The sequence below is a fragment of the Ovis canadensis genome, chromosome X (assembly GCF_042477335.2).
Source record: "Ovis canadensis isolate MfBH-ARS-UI-01 breed Bighorn chromosome X, ARS-UI_OviCan_v2, whole genome shotgun sequence".
NCBI lineage: Eukaryota > Metazoa > Chordata > Mammalia > Artiodactyla > Bovidae > Ovis > Ovis canadensis.
In genome coordinates, this window is record NC_091727.1 from 85,040,415 (window position 1) to 85,057,132 (window position 16,718).

The following is a 16,718-nucleotide window of genomic DNA, read 5'->3' on the forward strand; positions in this document are numbered from 1 at the left end:
TGTTTTCTTAGCCCATGTCCTGGGTAAACCTCCACCAAACCAGAGTTCATAAAACATCCTTGCATATAGACAACTCGAAATCACATAATCAGTATAATCTGCTGACCATGGAGGGACTTCTGTACCAGGAGACTAGGCTTGGATTTCTTCTTTATGTTGTGGCCCTATTTTGGGCTGGCTTTGCCCTCAAATATTTCTTTATGGGAAAACCGTGTCTCATCATTCAACAGTTTCCCAATCTGATTCAGAGGAAACAGTCCCTCTACTCCAGGCCTTTTGATATTTTCAAAAACCGTCTAACCATATCAAGATGAGAATCAATCCCAAAAATTCCATAAAGAGATTCCAGGTCTTAATATCCTAAGATTTTCTACAATATTACATAATTACGCATGAAAAGACATTTATGACAGTAAGAAATCAAACAGGATTGAGGGGAAATAAAGTGAAGATGAGAGACTATTTTAGGATCTTGGATTATAAGAGGTAACTGAGGCTGAGAGAAGTTCTGTGACTCACCTAGTCAGAGGAAGACAGGGAAAAAGATGAAATTGTAATCTAAGACTTCTGATTACTGATTTAGAGTCTTTACACTACCTTCTATTCGATGGGCTCTGGTATAATCAAAAGAAGGGTATGCCAGAAGTGAATTTTGGTGGCATTGGTGAATTGGAGATGGAGAACTGTGACAGTAAGCATTTAGTAACTGTATATTATGAAAATTAAATGATTCTGAGTTAAATAAAATCTTCTTTTTTTTTTTCGTCTCTTCTTTCTCCTTCCTTTTGTCTTCTATTCCTTTCCTCTTCCTCTGAATATGGAACTCACAGGTCTCTCTAAGTTGGTGCCTAAGAAGATGATAATCACACAAATGAGTCAGTTCTACATGGCTGGCCTTGGGCTTCTCTTCCTGATTAATATTCTCCCTGGAACAACTGGCCAAGTGGAATCAAGACGACAAGAACCTGGGGACTTTGTGAAGCAGGATATTGGCGGGTAAGTACCCTTAACTCCTAGAACAAAAGAAGACTGTGATAAATTATTGACTTTGGTCAAAGATTTTTTTTTTAATTGAAGTAAGGTTGAGTTACAATGCTGTGTTAGTTTTAGGTATAGAGCAAAGTGATTCAGTTATATGAATATTCTTTTTTTAGATTATTTTCTATTCTAGATTATTATAAGATATTGAATATTGTTCTCCATGATATACCAATAAATTCTTGTCACTGTGTATCTGTTAATCCCATAGTCTTTTATACCTCCCCCATCCCTTCCCCCTTTGGTAACCTTGAGTTTGTTTTCTGTCTGTCTGAGTTTGTTTCTCTTGTGTATCAGTTCAGTTCAGTTCAGTTCAGTCGTGTCCGACTCTTTGTGATCCCATGAATCACAGCACACCAGGCCTCGCTGTCCATCACCAACACCTGGAGTTCACCCAAACCCATGTCCATCGAGTCGGTGATGCCACCCAGCCATCTCATCCTCTGTCATCCCCTTCTCCTCCTGCCCCCAATCCCTCCCAGCATCAGAGTCTTTTCCAATGAGTCAACTCTTCGCATGAGGTGGCCAAAGTATTGGAGTTTCAGCCTCAGCATCAGTCCTTCCAATGAACACCCAGGACTGATCTCCTTTAGGATGGACTGGCTGGATCTCCTTGCAGTCCAAGGGACTCTCAAGAGTCTTCTCCAGCACCACAGTTCAAAAGCATCAATTCTTCAGTGCTCAGCTTTCTTCACAGTCCAACTCTCACATCCATATAGAGATTCATTTTATTTTTCAGATTCCACTTATAAGTGATACATATTTGTCTTTCTCTGACTTATTTTACTTAGTATGATATTCTCTAGATCCATTCACATTGCTGCAAGTTACAATATTTTATTCTTTTTATGGCTTAGCAATATTCCATTGTATATACATACCACCTTTTTAAAATTTAATTCTTTATTGGAGTATAATTGCTTTACAGTGTTGTGTTGGTTTCTGCACGCAACAACATGAATCAGCCATAAGTGTATGTATGTGAGAGTGTGTGTATATATATATATATATCTCCTTACCCTTTTGAATCTCCCTCCCACTCCTCCAGCATCCCACCCCTCTTGGTTATCATAGAGCACCGAACTGAGCTTGCTGTGCTATACAGCAGGTTCCCACTAGCTATCTATTTTACACATGGTAGTGTATTATATATGTCAATCCCAATCTCCCAGTTCATCCCACCCTCCCCTTCACCCCTTATGTCCACAAGTCCATTCTCTATGTCTGTGTCTCTATTTCTGCTTTTCAAATAGGTTCATCTGTGCCATTTTTCCAGATTCCATATATATGCATTAATATACAATATTTGTTTTTCATTTTCTGACTTACTTCAGTTTGCATAACAGGCTCTAGGTTCATTCACCTCAGTTTAAGTGACATTCATTGCTTTTATGGCTGAGTAGTATTCAATTATCTTAGTGTACTCTAAGTCTTTCCATCTTCTATCAGCGTTTTCAACGATAATCTCTGGGTCTGAGGGCTATAGAACTAGACTAATATGTCCTTAGAAACTTGGCCCACAAGGCCCTTTTTACTCTTTATTCCAGCATGGAAGAAAAAAAAATGACTAATTCTATCTTATTAACTTCTCATGTATCTGATTTCATTGGGCATGATAGATGTTCTAAATAAGATGGAAGTTCTAAATAAATGAATCTTACCTCGTCAAATGTTAACTGAGAGTAAAGTTCTCTAAAACATATATTACATGTTATATAATAATAATAAAGAAGGATTTTGAACAGAATAGTCCTTCTTCATGGTGACTTTCTGATCGTCATAAAGAGCATTCGTTATGTTTATTCTATATCTGCTTTTTTCTTTTTGTGTCTCCATCCTCAGTGTTAGCTGTCACCTCTCCTGTTTATATTGGTTTGCTCATATCCTGTTGGTGCTTTGAAAGCCAGATAATCAAGCCTTTTGAAAACTATATTAAAGAGAAGGCCAAGATATCGCTTGGAAAAGCAGAGACAAGTGCTTATGTTTAATACAGAGATATTGAAAACTTTTGGGGGGACTTTACTTTCTTCCATGTCCAATACAATTCATGCTTTGGAGGAGATAAAACTACTTAAAGTCTGGCTCTGAATATTAGTGTTGGCATTATATTTGTATTTGCTATAAATATAGAAACCAATATAACATTAAAATGTATATGCTGGTAGCTCTGATACTTAACAGCTGCTGCTTTTCGTTTGCTTGTTTTCATACCTTCTTAATGATGTTTCTGTGTGTTTAATAAAATCCATTTGCTGCATTATTTTATCCACCTTTAGTGAATTATTCAATTAAATCACATGGTGGGCTACCCAAGCAGCTTCAATAATCAACAGTGGTTTATTAACCAATACTTTGTTTAAATCATGTTCTAAATGCAATGGCTCTCTGTAGGCTTAAGCAAGGAAACAGGTTGCACACTTGGAGAATTTGATTTAGTAACTCATATGCAGAGCTGGAATCAAGATTGCTGGGAGAAATATCAATAACCTCAGATATGCAGATGACACCACCTTTATGGCAGAAAGTGAAGAACTAAAGAGCCTCTTGATGAAAGTGACAGAAGAGAGGGAAAAAGTTGGCTTAAAGCTCAACATTCAGAAAACAAAGATCATGGCATCCAGTCCCATCACCTCATGGCAAATAGATGGGGAAACAGTGGATACAGCAGCTGACTTTATTTTTCTGAGCTCCAAAATCATGGTGATTGCAGCCATGAAATTAAAAGATGCTTGCTCCTTGGAAGGAAAGTTATGACCAACCAAGACAGTGTATTGAAAAGCAGAAATATTACTTTGCTAACAAAGGTCCATCTAGTCAAGGCTATGGTTTTTCCAGTAGTCATGTATGGATGTGAGAGTTGGACTATAAAGAAGGCTGAGCACCAAAGAATTGATACTTTTGAAATGTGGTGTTGGAGAAGACCCTTGAGAGTCCCTTGGATTGCAAGGAGATCCAACCAGTCCATCCTAAAGGAGATCAGTCCTGGGTATTCATTGGAAGGACTGATGTTGCAGCTGAAACTGCAATACTTTGGCCACGTGTTGTGAAGAGCTGACTCATTTGAAAAGACCCTGATGCTGGGAAAGATTGAGGGCAGGAGGAGAAGGGGACAACTGAGGATGAGATGGTTGGATGGCATCACTGACTCGATGGACATGGCTTTGGGTGGACTCTGGGAGTTGGTGATGGACAGGGAGGCCTGGCCTGCTGCTGTTCATGGGGTCACAAAGAGTTGGACACGACTGAGCAACTGAGCTGAACTGACTGAACTTGGGAGTAGTGCCTAAGAATCTGCATTTCTATCAAGTGCCTACCTGATTCTGATATAAGGAATGTTTGGAAAATACTCTGGGGACACAGTCCTTGTTTTCAAAGAGCTTACGGTATATTTAGGAATGTGGGCTTCAGAAATTTTAGAATAGCAGACATAGAAAAACCTGTTGAGAGCATCTTTTCTGATCCTTTATTTTGTGTGTGACAATATTGGCTTCCAACAAAAGACATTTACTTTCTAAGACTTAACAAAAAATTAATCATAGAGATAGGTCTAAAACGCCAGTCTCTGATTCCTAGTCCCATATTTTTAAAGAAAAGCTGCAAGGAACAATTTCAGCTTCCTGTAATATATTTCTTATACTCTTGTTTCCTGGCTCAATATTTTGACCATTAACAACTGAGAACTGTATGTGTGAAAAGTGTTAGGTTGGACCATTATGAAAATATCATCACTCTGGGTCAAAATTGTTGAATATAAGCAATTTAGTGATGGGTCAAGCTAAGTAGCAAGTAAATGCCAAATGGATCTTCTATCCCAGTCTGTATATCAAGATTGCAGGGAGAAATATCAATAACCTCAGATATGCAGATGACACCACTCTAATGACAGAAAGCAAAGAGGAATTCAAGAGCCTATTGATGAAGATGAAAGAGGAGAGTGAAAAAGCTGACTTAAAACTCAACATTCAAAAAATGAAGATCATGGCATCTGGTCCCATCACATCATGGCAAATAGATGGGGAAACAATGGAAGCAGTGACAGACTTTGTTTTTTGGGGCTCCAAAATCACTATGGATGGTGACTGCTGCCATGAAATTAAAAGGCCCTTGCTCCTTGGAAGAAAAGCAATGACAAACCCAGACAGTATACTAAAAAGCAGAGATATTACTCTGCTGACAAATGTCCAAATAGTCAAAGTTATGGCTTTTCCAGTAGTCATGTATGGATGTGAGAGCTGGACAATAAAAAAGGTTGAGCACCAAAGAATTGATGCCTTTAACTGTGGAGCTGGAGAAGATTCTTGATAGTCCCTTGGACAACAAAGAAATCAAACCAGTCAATCCTTAAGGAAATCAACCCTGAATATTCATGTATTGGAAAGGCTGATGCAGAAGCTCCAATACTTTGGCCACCTTATGAGAAGAACTGACTCATTGGAAAAGACCCTGATGCTGGGAAAGACTGAAGGCAGGAGGGGAAGGGAATAACAGAGGATAAGATGGTTGGATGGCATCACTGACTCAGTGGACATGAGTTTGAGCAAGCTCTGGGAGATAGTGAAAGACAGGGAAGCCCGGTGTGCTGCAGTCCATAGGATCACAAAAAGTCAGACATGACTGAACAACAACTATCCTTGTCTGACTGTAATGTATTGAAACCTGAGATGTGTATCAGTCAGGATCCCAAAGAAAACAGATGGGGAATTTCAGTTAAGACTATTTGAGGAGAGTATGTTTGCAAAGGGACTAATTGTGAAGGTATGATCTGGGTATAGGTACACTCCAAGGAATAGAGCAAGAACCTAAGTCCAGCAGCAGATATGTCATATAAAACAAGTCTTTTTAAGAGTGCAGAGATCTTTAGTGGAGGAGCTTTCACAGAGAGAGTGCTAAGAGATTACATACCCACACTTTTCCCTTCTTCTTCCCTCTGATCTTCTGCCTACTTGAAGCCAGGGACTGTGGCAGCCCTGCTGATACAGTTCATATAGGTTATCCTTATAAGAAAGCAAACAGGTTGAACATGAATATATAATATATCTGGAAGAAGGAATGATAGACATTGGGCACAAGGCCTTACATTTACATGACACCAAATCACGACTTTTTCTGCATCAAGATTCCATAGTAGTGGCAGTGGTGAGCAGATATGGTGAATTTAAGAGGAAATGGTTGAATTAATTATCTCCTTGTCATATTCATAGCCTGACTTGGTGCCACTGTTCCAAAGGTTCTCCTAAGTATCTGCTTTCATCATGAAATATATTTTCTCAGTTTTCTTAATCTCAGAATAAACTGGCACCTGTGGCTACACATGTATTGGGTTGGCCAAAAAGTTTGTTTGGGTTTTTCCATATCATCTTACAAAAAAACCCAAATGAACTTTTTGGCCAATGCAATAAATACTAAGTTACTAAGAGAAACATTAAGGATTTGTTTTTTATTTTACTTTAACTCAGCAAATAATGTGAACAGGTAGGGCACATGTCGAGTGGGCATGTCTCAAGCTAATTTTTTTTTAATTTTATTTTTTTTTACTTTACAATACTGCATTGGTTTTTGCCATACATTGACATGAATCCACCACAGGTATATATGAGTTGAAGTGCAAGTATGTAAAGTCTAGTCTCTTCTGTGTGTATATAATCTCTATTATGGCATCAATACATTAATACTCTTACCATTCAATCTCCAAATTTTAAAATTTAAGAACCAGATGTGGGACCTGAGAAGCCATAAGTCCTAAGCTCTTACCCAGACCAAGAATCCTTGCATTATGCTTTATGATTGACCTACCAGTTTGAATCCCTCCAGTAGTAAACTGCATTACTCCCATGGACATATAGCTCTAGGGATGTGAAAGTGCTTCCTATATTGAACAGAAGTCCACGTTCCTCTAATGCCTATCTGTTTTAGGCTCCTGTGACACTTCCTTCCTATTTCACACTTCCTTCCTCTCAGAGCTACTCCATGCTTTCTTGTCTACAGGATAACTTTCATCACTTTCAACTTGTCTCCTCACATGATACAGTTTTCCAGTCATTGCTTAAAACTTGGTACTCTCCTTTGCTCTCTAGATTTTTTTGAAACTTAGTTCAATACTTTATTTTTAGTTTTCATATTCTATCATGTTACTTTAGAGCTTATACTTAAATAACTCTTACTATGTGCCAAGCACTATTCTAAGTGCTTTACATATGTTAATTCATATAATCCTTATAACAGATCTGCTAACTAGGTGCTGCTATTATTCCTGTTTCAGAGATAAAGTATGGAGACACCAAGAGGTCAAGTGACTTGCCAAAGCTCACACAGTTTAAAAGTGGCAGAGCCAGAACCAAAACCCAGTCTGGCTTCAGAGTACATACTATTAATTGCTTCAATGAATTGGTTTTCATGTATTCAGTCACCTTTAAAAATTAGGAACATGTCCATATATTTTGTGTACATGAACATTTACTTATGTATAGTAATCCCTCAACCTCTGAATATTTAATATCTCAGCCACATGACTGCCTGGTCAGTGCTACAGTGGGGCAAGTATAATTTTCTTATAGGACCTAGAGAAATAAGAAGTATCATTTTCCATTTTGAAGTAGAAATACAGAATTTGTAACACAGGGCAGAGCTGGACATGTGAAGCCAGGGTCAAGAATACTTGGTAAGTGATGCCCTGACTTCCTACTGTATCATGTCAGGAGGCAACAGTGTCTCAGTATTACTGATGGTAAAATGTGATCTCTTTGTTAAGATGATAACTGTCAGGACTGTTTACTGCAAGGATACTAGCCACTGGGATTGATTGAGAGATTTGAGCTCATGACCAGCTCATTGCTGTGGTCATGGCCATGGATATGGGATAGAGAGTAAATAATAATAGTGTAGAAGAGAGTATTCCTAGTACTGTGGTTTCCCTTCATTTGTATCATAATTCTTTTCTCCACATAGGCAGTGTTATAAGTGGTTCTCAGGCTGGCCTATGAAAGTCTGCTTAATGAGAAATGTTGCTGAAATAGTGCTCGTGCATTGGCAATTACAATCATTCAGACAAATTACGAGAAATAAGGACTTGTGTAGCCTTGCCTGAAAGACTAATTGCCTTTTATGGCATTGTTTCAAAGGAAAAATGGACCTTTATTTCTTTGCAAATTTAGAATACAACCCATTTTATGTTGAGGTATGTCTGCTTATGTTCATGTATGGAATCATATCTCTAAGGTAAAGTACCTTGGTATTTAATCATTCAGAACATACAGTAGCCAGATCTTCTTGTGTGTTTCTGTGAAGCTGTGGCTTTTAGTTACTAAGAAGGTAGAAAGGACTTGGTTTTTATTTTACTTTAATTCAGCAAAGAGTGTGAATAGGCAGAGCACATAGTGAATGTGTGTACCTTAAAATAATACTTCTTTAGTTTCAGAACAAATCTATAGGTGCCATTTAAGAAAAGGACATCTGTCTGAGATGGATTGTGCATATTCTAGCCAAAAATACATTTATTCTTTTTCTTAAGTGGCTTCTGTGAAAACATTAGAATGTGTTACTGAGTTCCGAGTATAGAGCTGGCATCCCTATTGCTGAAGTTTTAGCTTGACCCTTTCACTTATCAGAATGACTGGACCTGGACAATAAAAACATGAGGGGTATGGGAAAATGGTAAATAATCTGATATAGCTATGGTTTCTGGTCAGAAAAAGTACTAGAATTTGCAGCTGTAAAAGTATATGGGGAATGGAATGCAGATTCACAGAAAACCACATGATCTGAACAGGAATTTGGTATGGGGAGGGAGGTGGGAGGGGGGTTCAGAATTGGGAACACGTGTACACTTGTGGTAGATTCATGTTGATGTATGGCAAAATCAATACAATACTGTAAAGTAATTAGCCTCCAATTAAAATAAATAAATTTAAATTTAAAAAAAAACATGCTTTTTTTAAAAAAATTGAGATATAATTGACACATATTAATAGCATTGTATTTAAGGTGTAAAATGTTATAGTTTGATACATTTATATATATTGCAATATGATATAGTAGAGTTAGCGAATGTCTCTATCATGTCACATAGTTTCTTAGTAACTTTGAAGTTTATAATATAGTATTGTTGACTATAGTCACTGTGTTGTATCTCACACCCCCAGAACTTATCTACTACTTGTAAGTTTGTAGCCTTAAACGAAATCTCCCCAATTCCCTACCACCCCCAATCTCTGGTAACTACCATTCTAGTGTCTACTTGCACAAGTTCAGTTTTATTTTTAGTTCCACATAGAAATGATTTCACACAGTGCAAAAGGTGGCTTAAAACTCAGCATTCAGAAAACTAAGATCATGACATCCGGTCCCATCACTTCATGGTAAATAGATGGGGAAACCGTGGAGACAGTGACATTTTATTTGGGGGGGCTCCAAAATCACTGCAGATGATGACTGCAGCCATGAAATTAAAAGACGCTTGCTCCTTGGAAGGAAAGTTATGACCAACCTGGATAGCATATTCAAAAGTGGAGACTACTTTGCCAGCAAAGGTCCGTCTAATCAAAGCTATGGTTTTTCCAGTAGTCATGTGTGGATTTGAGAGTTGGACTATAAAGCAAGCTGAACACTGAAGAACTGATACTTTGTGGTGTTGGAGAAGACTTTTGAGAGTCCCTTGGACAGCAAGGAGATCCAACCAGTCAATCCTAAAGGAAATCAGTCCTGAATATTCATTGGAAGGACTGATGCTGAAGCTGAAACTCCAATACTTTGGCCACCTGATGTGAAGAACTGACTCACTGGAAAAGACCTTGATGCTGGGAAAGATTGAAAGCAGGAGGAGAAGGGGATGACAGAGTATGAGATGGTTGGATGGCATCACTGACTCAATGGACATGAGTTTGAGCAAGTTCTGGGAGATGGTGAAGGACCGGGAAGTGTGGTGTGCTGCAATCCATGGGGTCGCAAAGAGTTGGACATGGCTGAGGGACTGAACTGAACTGAACTGACCTGGGACAGTTAATCCTCATTGTCCACTGAGTTGAACAATAATAGCTATAGCAATTTACATTCTCACCAACAGTGCATGAGAGTTCCCGTTTCTTCACATCCTTGCCAACATTTGTTATCTCTTGTCTTTTTGATAAAACGTCATTCTAAAAGGCGAGTTGATATTTCATTGTGGTTTTGATTTGCTTTTATCTGATGATTAGTGATGATGAACAACAACAACAACTTCTTTGGGAAAATGCCTACTCAGTTTCTTTGACCATTTTTTAATTGGATTATTTTTCCTTTTGCTATTGAGTTGTATGAGTTCCTTATATATTATAGAATCCAATATATATATTTCTTCATATATTATGAATATATCTTGTTAATATTACTTTCTGCATAGTAAGAATTTTCTTTATTTTTAAAATCTGTTCTCCCCCAGGAGATATACAGTATTAGAAAAAGATGCCAACCTTTTAATGAAATAAATTTCTCCTGTCTTTGGGTTGTTTTATGAACTGCATCAGCGACTCCACATCTGTGACTCTTTTGCTTCCCTTGGACATAAGCACATTAAGGAGCTTCCTCAATGTGGTTGAACTGATGCTATTTATTTATCCTGAACTTAATGCTCAGTGAGCTTAACTTTTCCCATAGCATAAAAGTGCATATCTTTCGAAGGTGTCCAGAGAAGGCAATGGCAACCTACTCCAGTACTCTTGCCTGGAAAATCCCATGGACGGAGGAGCCTGGTAGGCTGCAGTCCATGGGATTGTGAAGAGACGGACATGACTGAGCGACTTCACTTTCACTTTGCACTTTCATGCATTGGAGAAGGAAATGGCAACCCACTCCAGTGTTCTTGCCTGGAGAATCCCAGGGACGGAGGAGCCTGGTGGGCTTCCGTCGATGAGGTCGCACAGAGTCAGACACTACTGAAGTGACTTAGCAGCAGCAGCAGCATTACATTTTCAGGAGTTTGGGGAGAAAGGAATGATCATCCTCAATGTATGTTGAGTTTTACCATTTATAAAGTAATTTTATATTTATTATCTTCTTTACTTATTTCTTCCAAAAGCATTATAAGTTGGGGACCTATCCCTATTTTACATGCAAGGAAATAGTTCACATGATCAGTTAGTGGGAGTCAGAACTAAAACTCTGTTCATCTGACCCTAGTTCTTTGGATTTACCGCTTTTCCATTTTTAGGACTCGATAAATGACTAAACTTGCCTAACCTATAGATGGTGTCTTAGTAACATCATTTTCATTTTCAATGATGCATTATTAATATATTTTGTCCAGCCAGTAATGATAGATATAAGGCAAAGCAAGCATGGTTATTACATCAGTTTCATCAACTTAATAAGCATATGACTTTAAACAATCTCTTTCTTTTGTTGGTGTCTCAGGCCATCCATCTGTAAAGTGAAGGGAAATACTTACATGATCTCTAAAGTCCTCCATAATCCTGACATACCATAATGCTTTGTTGTTCCTCCAAACAATTTTGAATGGACACAAACTATAGAATTTTCAGCTTGTTGCAGTTCAGTTATTTAAAAAGAAAGAGTTCTAACTTGGGTTCTAAATTAAACCAGCTTCCAGCTGCCTATGCAATAATTTAGAGAACACTGGGAGAAAATTTTATTAGTAATCAAGTCAAGTAATCAAAATCATAGCGCAATCTATTAAAAATTATTTTGGAATGACATTAAGCATTGATTTTTGACTTAAAAGTTTAAAAGTTATTACTGACTAATGCTGCTAACATATCAAAATAGAGTGAGCAGGGGGTAGACATGCATTGTCAAGGAACTTATTATTTCAGTAAAAGAGGTAGCACAGTATATGGGCCTTATATTCAAGAATTCTGGACCGAAATTAAAAGTTATGTTCAGGGGTTTTACAATTCCCATATATAGATCCACCTGGAGTAGGTAATCTCTGAAGTCCTTTATAGCTTGTCTATGACTCTCTGATGTTTCTGCTTTTTACCCTCTTCCAGTAATCCAAAAAATGGCTTTTCATTCAATTCATAGACCTGTTTCCCAGAAATCAAATTAGGCTAACCAGGGTCAAGATTCCCCGCAGTGAGAGTTAAGGGAAAATACAAAAGAGGTTTTCACAAAATCAATTAAGCTCCTACAGCCTCTCTCCCCACAGCCCATGCAGGATGGATTTAGAATATTGAAGATTAAGCCAAATGTGAGCTGAGACCTGACAGGGTGTCTGTATTTATCTCCTCAACATATTGATGTCAGTTTGTTAGCTCTGCACTATAGTTTCTTTTTTTTCCCCTTCCAAAAAAAGGTGTCTGTATCATTTCTGGTATTCTTTTCACTGAAACAGCCAATCATCTCTAGTCTCACTGGTTTCCAGTGCCTCTTGGCCAAAGCTTTCCTTATGGCTTTGGCGGATGAGGGTGCCTATATTTTGTCATTATTTACATTTGAATAATGTATTTGAGTCCATGGGGTCGCAAAGAGTTGGACACGACTGAGTGACTTCACTTCAATGTATTTGAGTGCATAAACTACTATCTTAAAGAAGACAAAACAAATTTTGAATACTTTTAGATATTAAATATTAAATCTGGAAATTTTAATATATTATTTAATAATAATACAACATATCTGTGAAGTTATTTTAATTTTCAAAATGAGAAAGCTGTTGTACAAGAGGTGTTATGTGACTTGCTTATGGTCACTCAACTAATAAATTCAAATTCATGTCTCCAGTCTAGTTAAACCTAATTCCCCTTTTCATTCCATGTGTATGTACTTTTACCATTTGATTCTCTCAGCAAACCTGTAAGCAAGGGAGAGATTATTGCCTTATTTTACCTTTTTTTTCTGCTCTGTTTTTTTCTATCGGCACATAGTTGATGCTCGTTAAAGATACATTGAATGATTATGTAAATTGAATTAGGTTTATGAATTAAGGAAATTGGTGTTCAAAATGGCTTTTGACAGTTTACCAGCCAGCAAGTGGCAGTGTAGAGTGAGAACTATTCAGTTTAGATGTTCCTACTATTCCGTGGGCTTCCCTAGTAGCTCAGATGGTAAAGAATATGCCTGCAGTGCAGGAGAACCAGGTTTGATCCCTGGGTTGGGAAGATCCCCTGGAGTAGGAAATGGCAACCCACTCCAGTATTCTTGCCTGGAGAATTCCATGGACAGAGGAGCCTGGAAGGCTACAGTCCATGGGGTCGCAAAAAAGTCGGACACAACTGAGCAAGTAACACATGCATACATACTATTCTGTAGATTTTTCTCTCTAAGGACGACATATTGACTGCCTCTCAAGATTCCTCTCAACTGTTACGCTATGTCTTTTAGTGCTCTGATTAACTAGATGCTAGGAATAGTTATTATATATCTATTAATGGCAACCTTCTGGTTCCAAAGTAAGAATGGGTAAAACCAAGATCTACAGTGATACAGGCTTTAATGGACTACTCCAAATCACAAATACAGCTGGCTGGCACTTGGACGTAGGATTCCTGACATCTAGTTTATTACTTGATTCTATACCATGCTTCTTGACCCTGGGCAACAGCCATTTCCTTCACTATATCTCTCTTTCCATTAACTACCCAGGTCCTTTCTTTATTTCTAGTCTTGCTAAACCACACCAAGCTTCTCCTCATAAAAGCATGAAAGCATTATTCACAGCTCTAGCCAGATTTTTTTTAATTTTTAAATTGATTTATTTTAATTGGAGGCTAATTTGTTGTTCAGTATCTCAGTCTTGTCTGACTGCTTGTGGCCCCATTGACTGTAGCACTCCAGGTTTCCCTGGCCTTTACCATCTCCCAGAGCTTGCTGAAACTCATATCCATTGAGTTGATGATGCCATCAGCCTGATCAGTTGATTCATAAAAGGCTTCCCAAGTGGTACAGTGGTATAGAGTCCGCCTGCCAGTGCAGGAGACATGGGTTCCATCCCTTGGTCAGGAAGATCCCCTGGAGAGGGGAATGGCAACCCATTCCAGTATTCTTGCCTGGAGAATTCCATGGACAGAGGAGCCTGGCAGGCTACAGGCCACAGGGTCACAAAGAGTCAGACATGACTGAACATAGCACACCAGCACAAAGAGCCTACTGCTTGGAAAGGCTTGCAAAAGGCATCCACACTGGATAAGCAGGAAATAGCTGAGGGTCTCCAGAAAATCAGAAATTTTGGATTATAGTTCTGTCCGACCCTCAGTAGCAATATGACTGTGGGAAAATTTGGTATCTTCTCTGAGCTTATTTCCCATGTATAAAATGAAAGAGTTTAGGCAATCTCTTAAGTGTTCTGGTGGCTTTAACATTTAATGGAATGCTTTTGCTTTGTTGCTCTATCTTCACAGGGTGAGATATAGGTAAATTGCATGCAATTCAAAGGTTTTTCTGGCTTTGTTGTTCTGTGAACCTATTCTAGATTAGAAAGAGGGGTAATTTAAAATTTTCCTTTTTTGTTTTGGGGCCCTCTTGTTCATGAAACAAAATTTGATAAATCAACTTTATGCCAGGTATTATTCCTACAGACATCCTGTCTAAGATTTCTACTGGTTTTTCTCTACTGCTGGGTTCAGTTCAGTTGCTCAGTCGTGTCTGGCTCTTTGTGACCCCATGAACCACAGCACACCAGGCCTCCCTGTCCATCACCAACTCCTAGAGTTCACCCAAACCCATGTCCATCAAGTTGGTGATGCCATCCAGCCATCTCATCCTCTGTTGTCCCCTTTTCCTCCTGCTCCCAATCCCTCCCAGCATCAGGGTCTTTTCTAATGAGTCAACTCTTCGTATGAGGTGGCCAAAATATTGGAGTTTCAGCTTTAGCATCAGTCCTTCTAATGAATACCCAGGACTGATCTCCTTCAGAATGGACTGATTGGATCTCCTTGCAGTCCAAGGGACTCTCAAGAGTCTTCTACAACACCATAGTTCAAAAGCATCAATTCTTCAGCACTCAGCTTTCTTCACAGTCCAACTCTCACATCCATGCATGACCACTGGAAAAACCATAGCCTTGACTAGACAGACCTTTGTTGGCAAAGTAATGTCTCTGATTTTGAATATACTATCTAGTTTGGTCATAACTTTCCTTCCAAGGAGTAACCGTCTTTTAATTTCATGGCTGCGATCACCATCTGCAGTGATTTTGGCACCCCCAAAAATAAAGTCTCTCACTGTTTCCATTGTCTCCCCATCTATTTCCCTTGAAGTGATGGGACCAGATGCCATGATCTTAGTTTTCTGAATGTTGAGCTTTAAGCCAACTTTTTCACTCTCCTCTTTCACTTTCATCAAGAGGCTTTTTAGTTCCTCTTCACTTTCTGTCATCTGCGTATCTGAGGTTATTGATATTTCTCCTGGCAATCTTGATTCCAGCTTGTGCTTCTTCCAGCCCAGCGTTTCTCATGATGTACTCTGCAGTTAAGTTAAATAAGCAGGGTGACAATATCCAGTCTTGACGTCCTCCTTTTCCTGTTTGGAACCAGTCTATTGTTCCATGTCCAGTTCTAACTGTTGCTTCTTGACCTGCATACAGATTTCTCAAGGGACAGGTCAGATGGTCTGGTATTCCTATCTCTTTCAAAATTTTCCACAGTTTATTGTGATCCACACAATCAAAGGTTTGGCATAGTCAATAAAGCAGAAATAGATAGGGATGGACCGTATGTTTGCTAAAACTCATGCCAAAGTACTTGGTGGTTTGGGAGGTACAAAGCCATTTAACTGGCCCAATCTACTGATTGACATTTTCTTGAATTAAAGTGTTTAGACATGTAAATATTTGCTATTAAGAACTATTATTTTGTGTCTCGTTTTCTTCCACTGCCTCAGACTCTCTCCAAAGCATGCCCCAGATATTCCTGATGACAGCACCGACAACATCACTATCTTCACCAGAATCTTGGATCGTCTTCTGGATGGCTATGACAATCGGCTGCGACCTGGACTTGGAGGTCAGTAATTGTTTTAAGATCTTCCTGGGTATTGTCTTCTAAAAAGAGTCTAAAGGTACCTTTAATAGTGTATTGATCAATGAGGTTAGTATCAAGTTGAGTTTCTTCCCTCTGAGTATTGGAAATGTGTCCTAATCCTTCATTTCAATGGTTAGTCTCTCTGGTCTGGTTTTGGAAGGTTCTGAATTTCACTTAGGTAAATGCATATAGGGTGTTAAACCACATCATTTGGCCATACCCATTTCTGGTAATAAAATAGCAATCCCTGCCTGGATGGCAGATGTATCTCAGGAACAGCTGGGAAACATGTCTTTGTTCTAAAAACCCCAATCACACATCAGCCTGATATTCTGTAGAGGAGAAATCTGATGGCTAGATGGGATCTCATAAGGAAGTAAACATATTACAATACTTCATGGGCCATATTGAAAGGGCAAGTATGCAGATGTATATATATTTAAATTTTTCTTGAATCATTTGAAAATTAGATGCAGATATTATAACCCTTTATCCATAAATACTTTCTGTGTACTTTCTTAGAACATAAAGTTATTTTATAAAATTATAATTAAATTATAAATTCAAAAAATATAACCTGACATACTATTTTCTAATCTGTAGTCCATATTCAACTTTTGCCAATCATCTACATTTATTATATGACAGTATTATAAGAAGTCTCTTTCCTTATCTTTAGTTAATTAGGCAACTATCAGCATGAACAGATGGATTCTTTTTTTATTCAATGAA

The 16,718-nt window shown here is 38.3% G+C and overlaps 1 protein-coding gene across 2 annotated transcripts in view; it reads left to right on the forward strand.

Annotated features, from left to right (window-relative positions):
- Window positions 1-16,718, forward strand: part of GABRA3 (gamma-aminobutyric acid type A receptor subunit alpha3) — a 292,154-nt gene that overhangs the window by 101,687 nt on the left and 173,749 nt on the right. For both annotated transcript variants that reach the window (XM_070290575.1, XM_070290576.1), the window contains exons 2-3: window positions 831-996; window positions 15,847-15,968. In XM_070290575.1, the coding sequence (XP_070146676.1) occupies window positions 857-996; window positions 15,847-15,968 (262 nt within the window). In that variant the 5' untranslated portion in view covers window positions 831-856. The remainder of the gene's footprint in view (window positions 1-830; window positions 997-15,846; window positions 15,969-16,718) is intronic.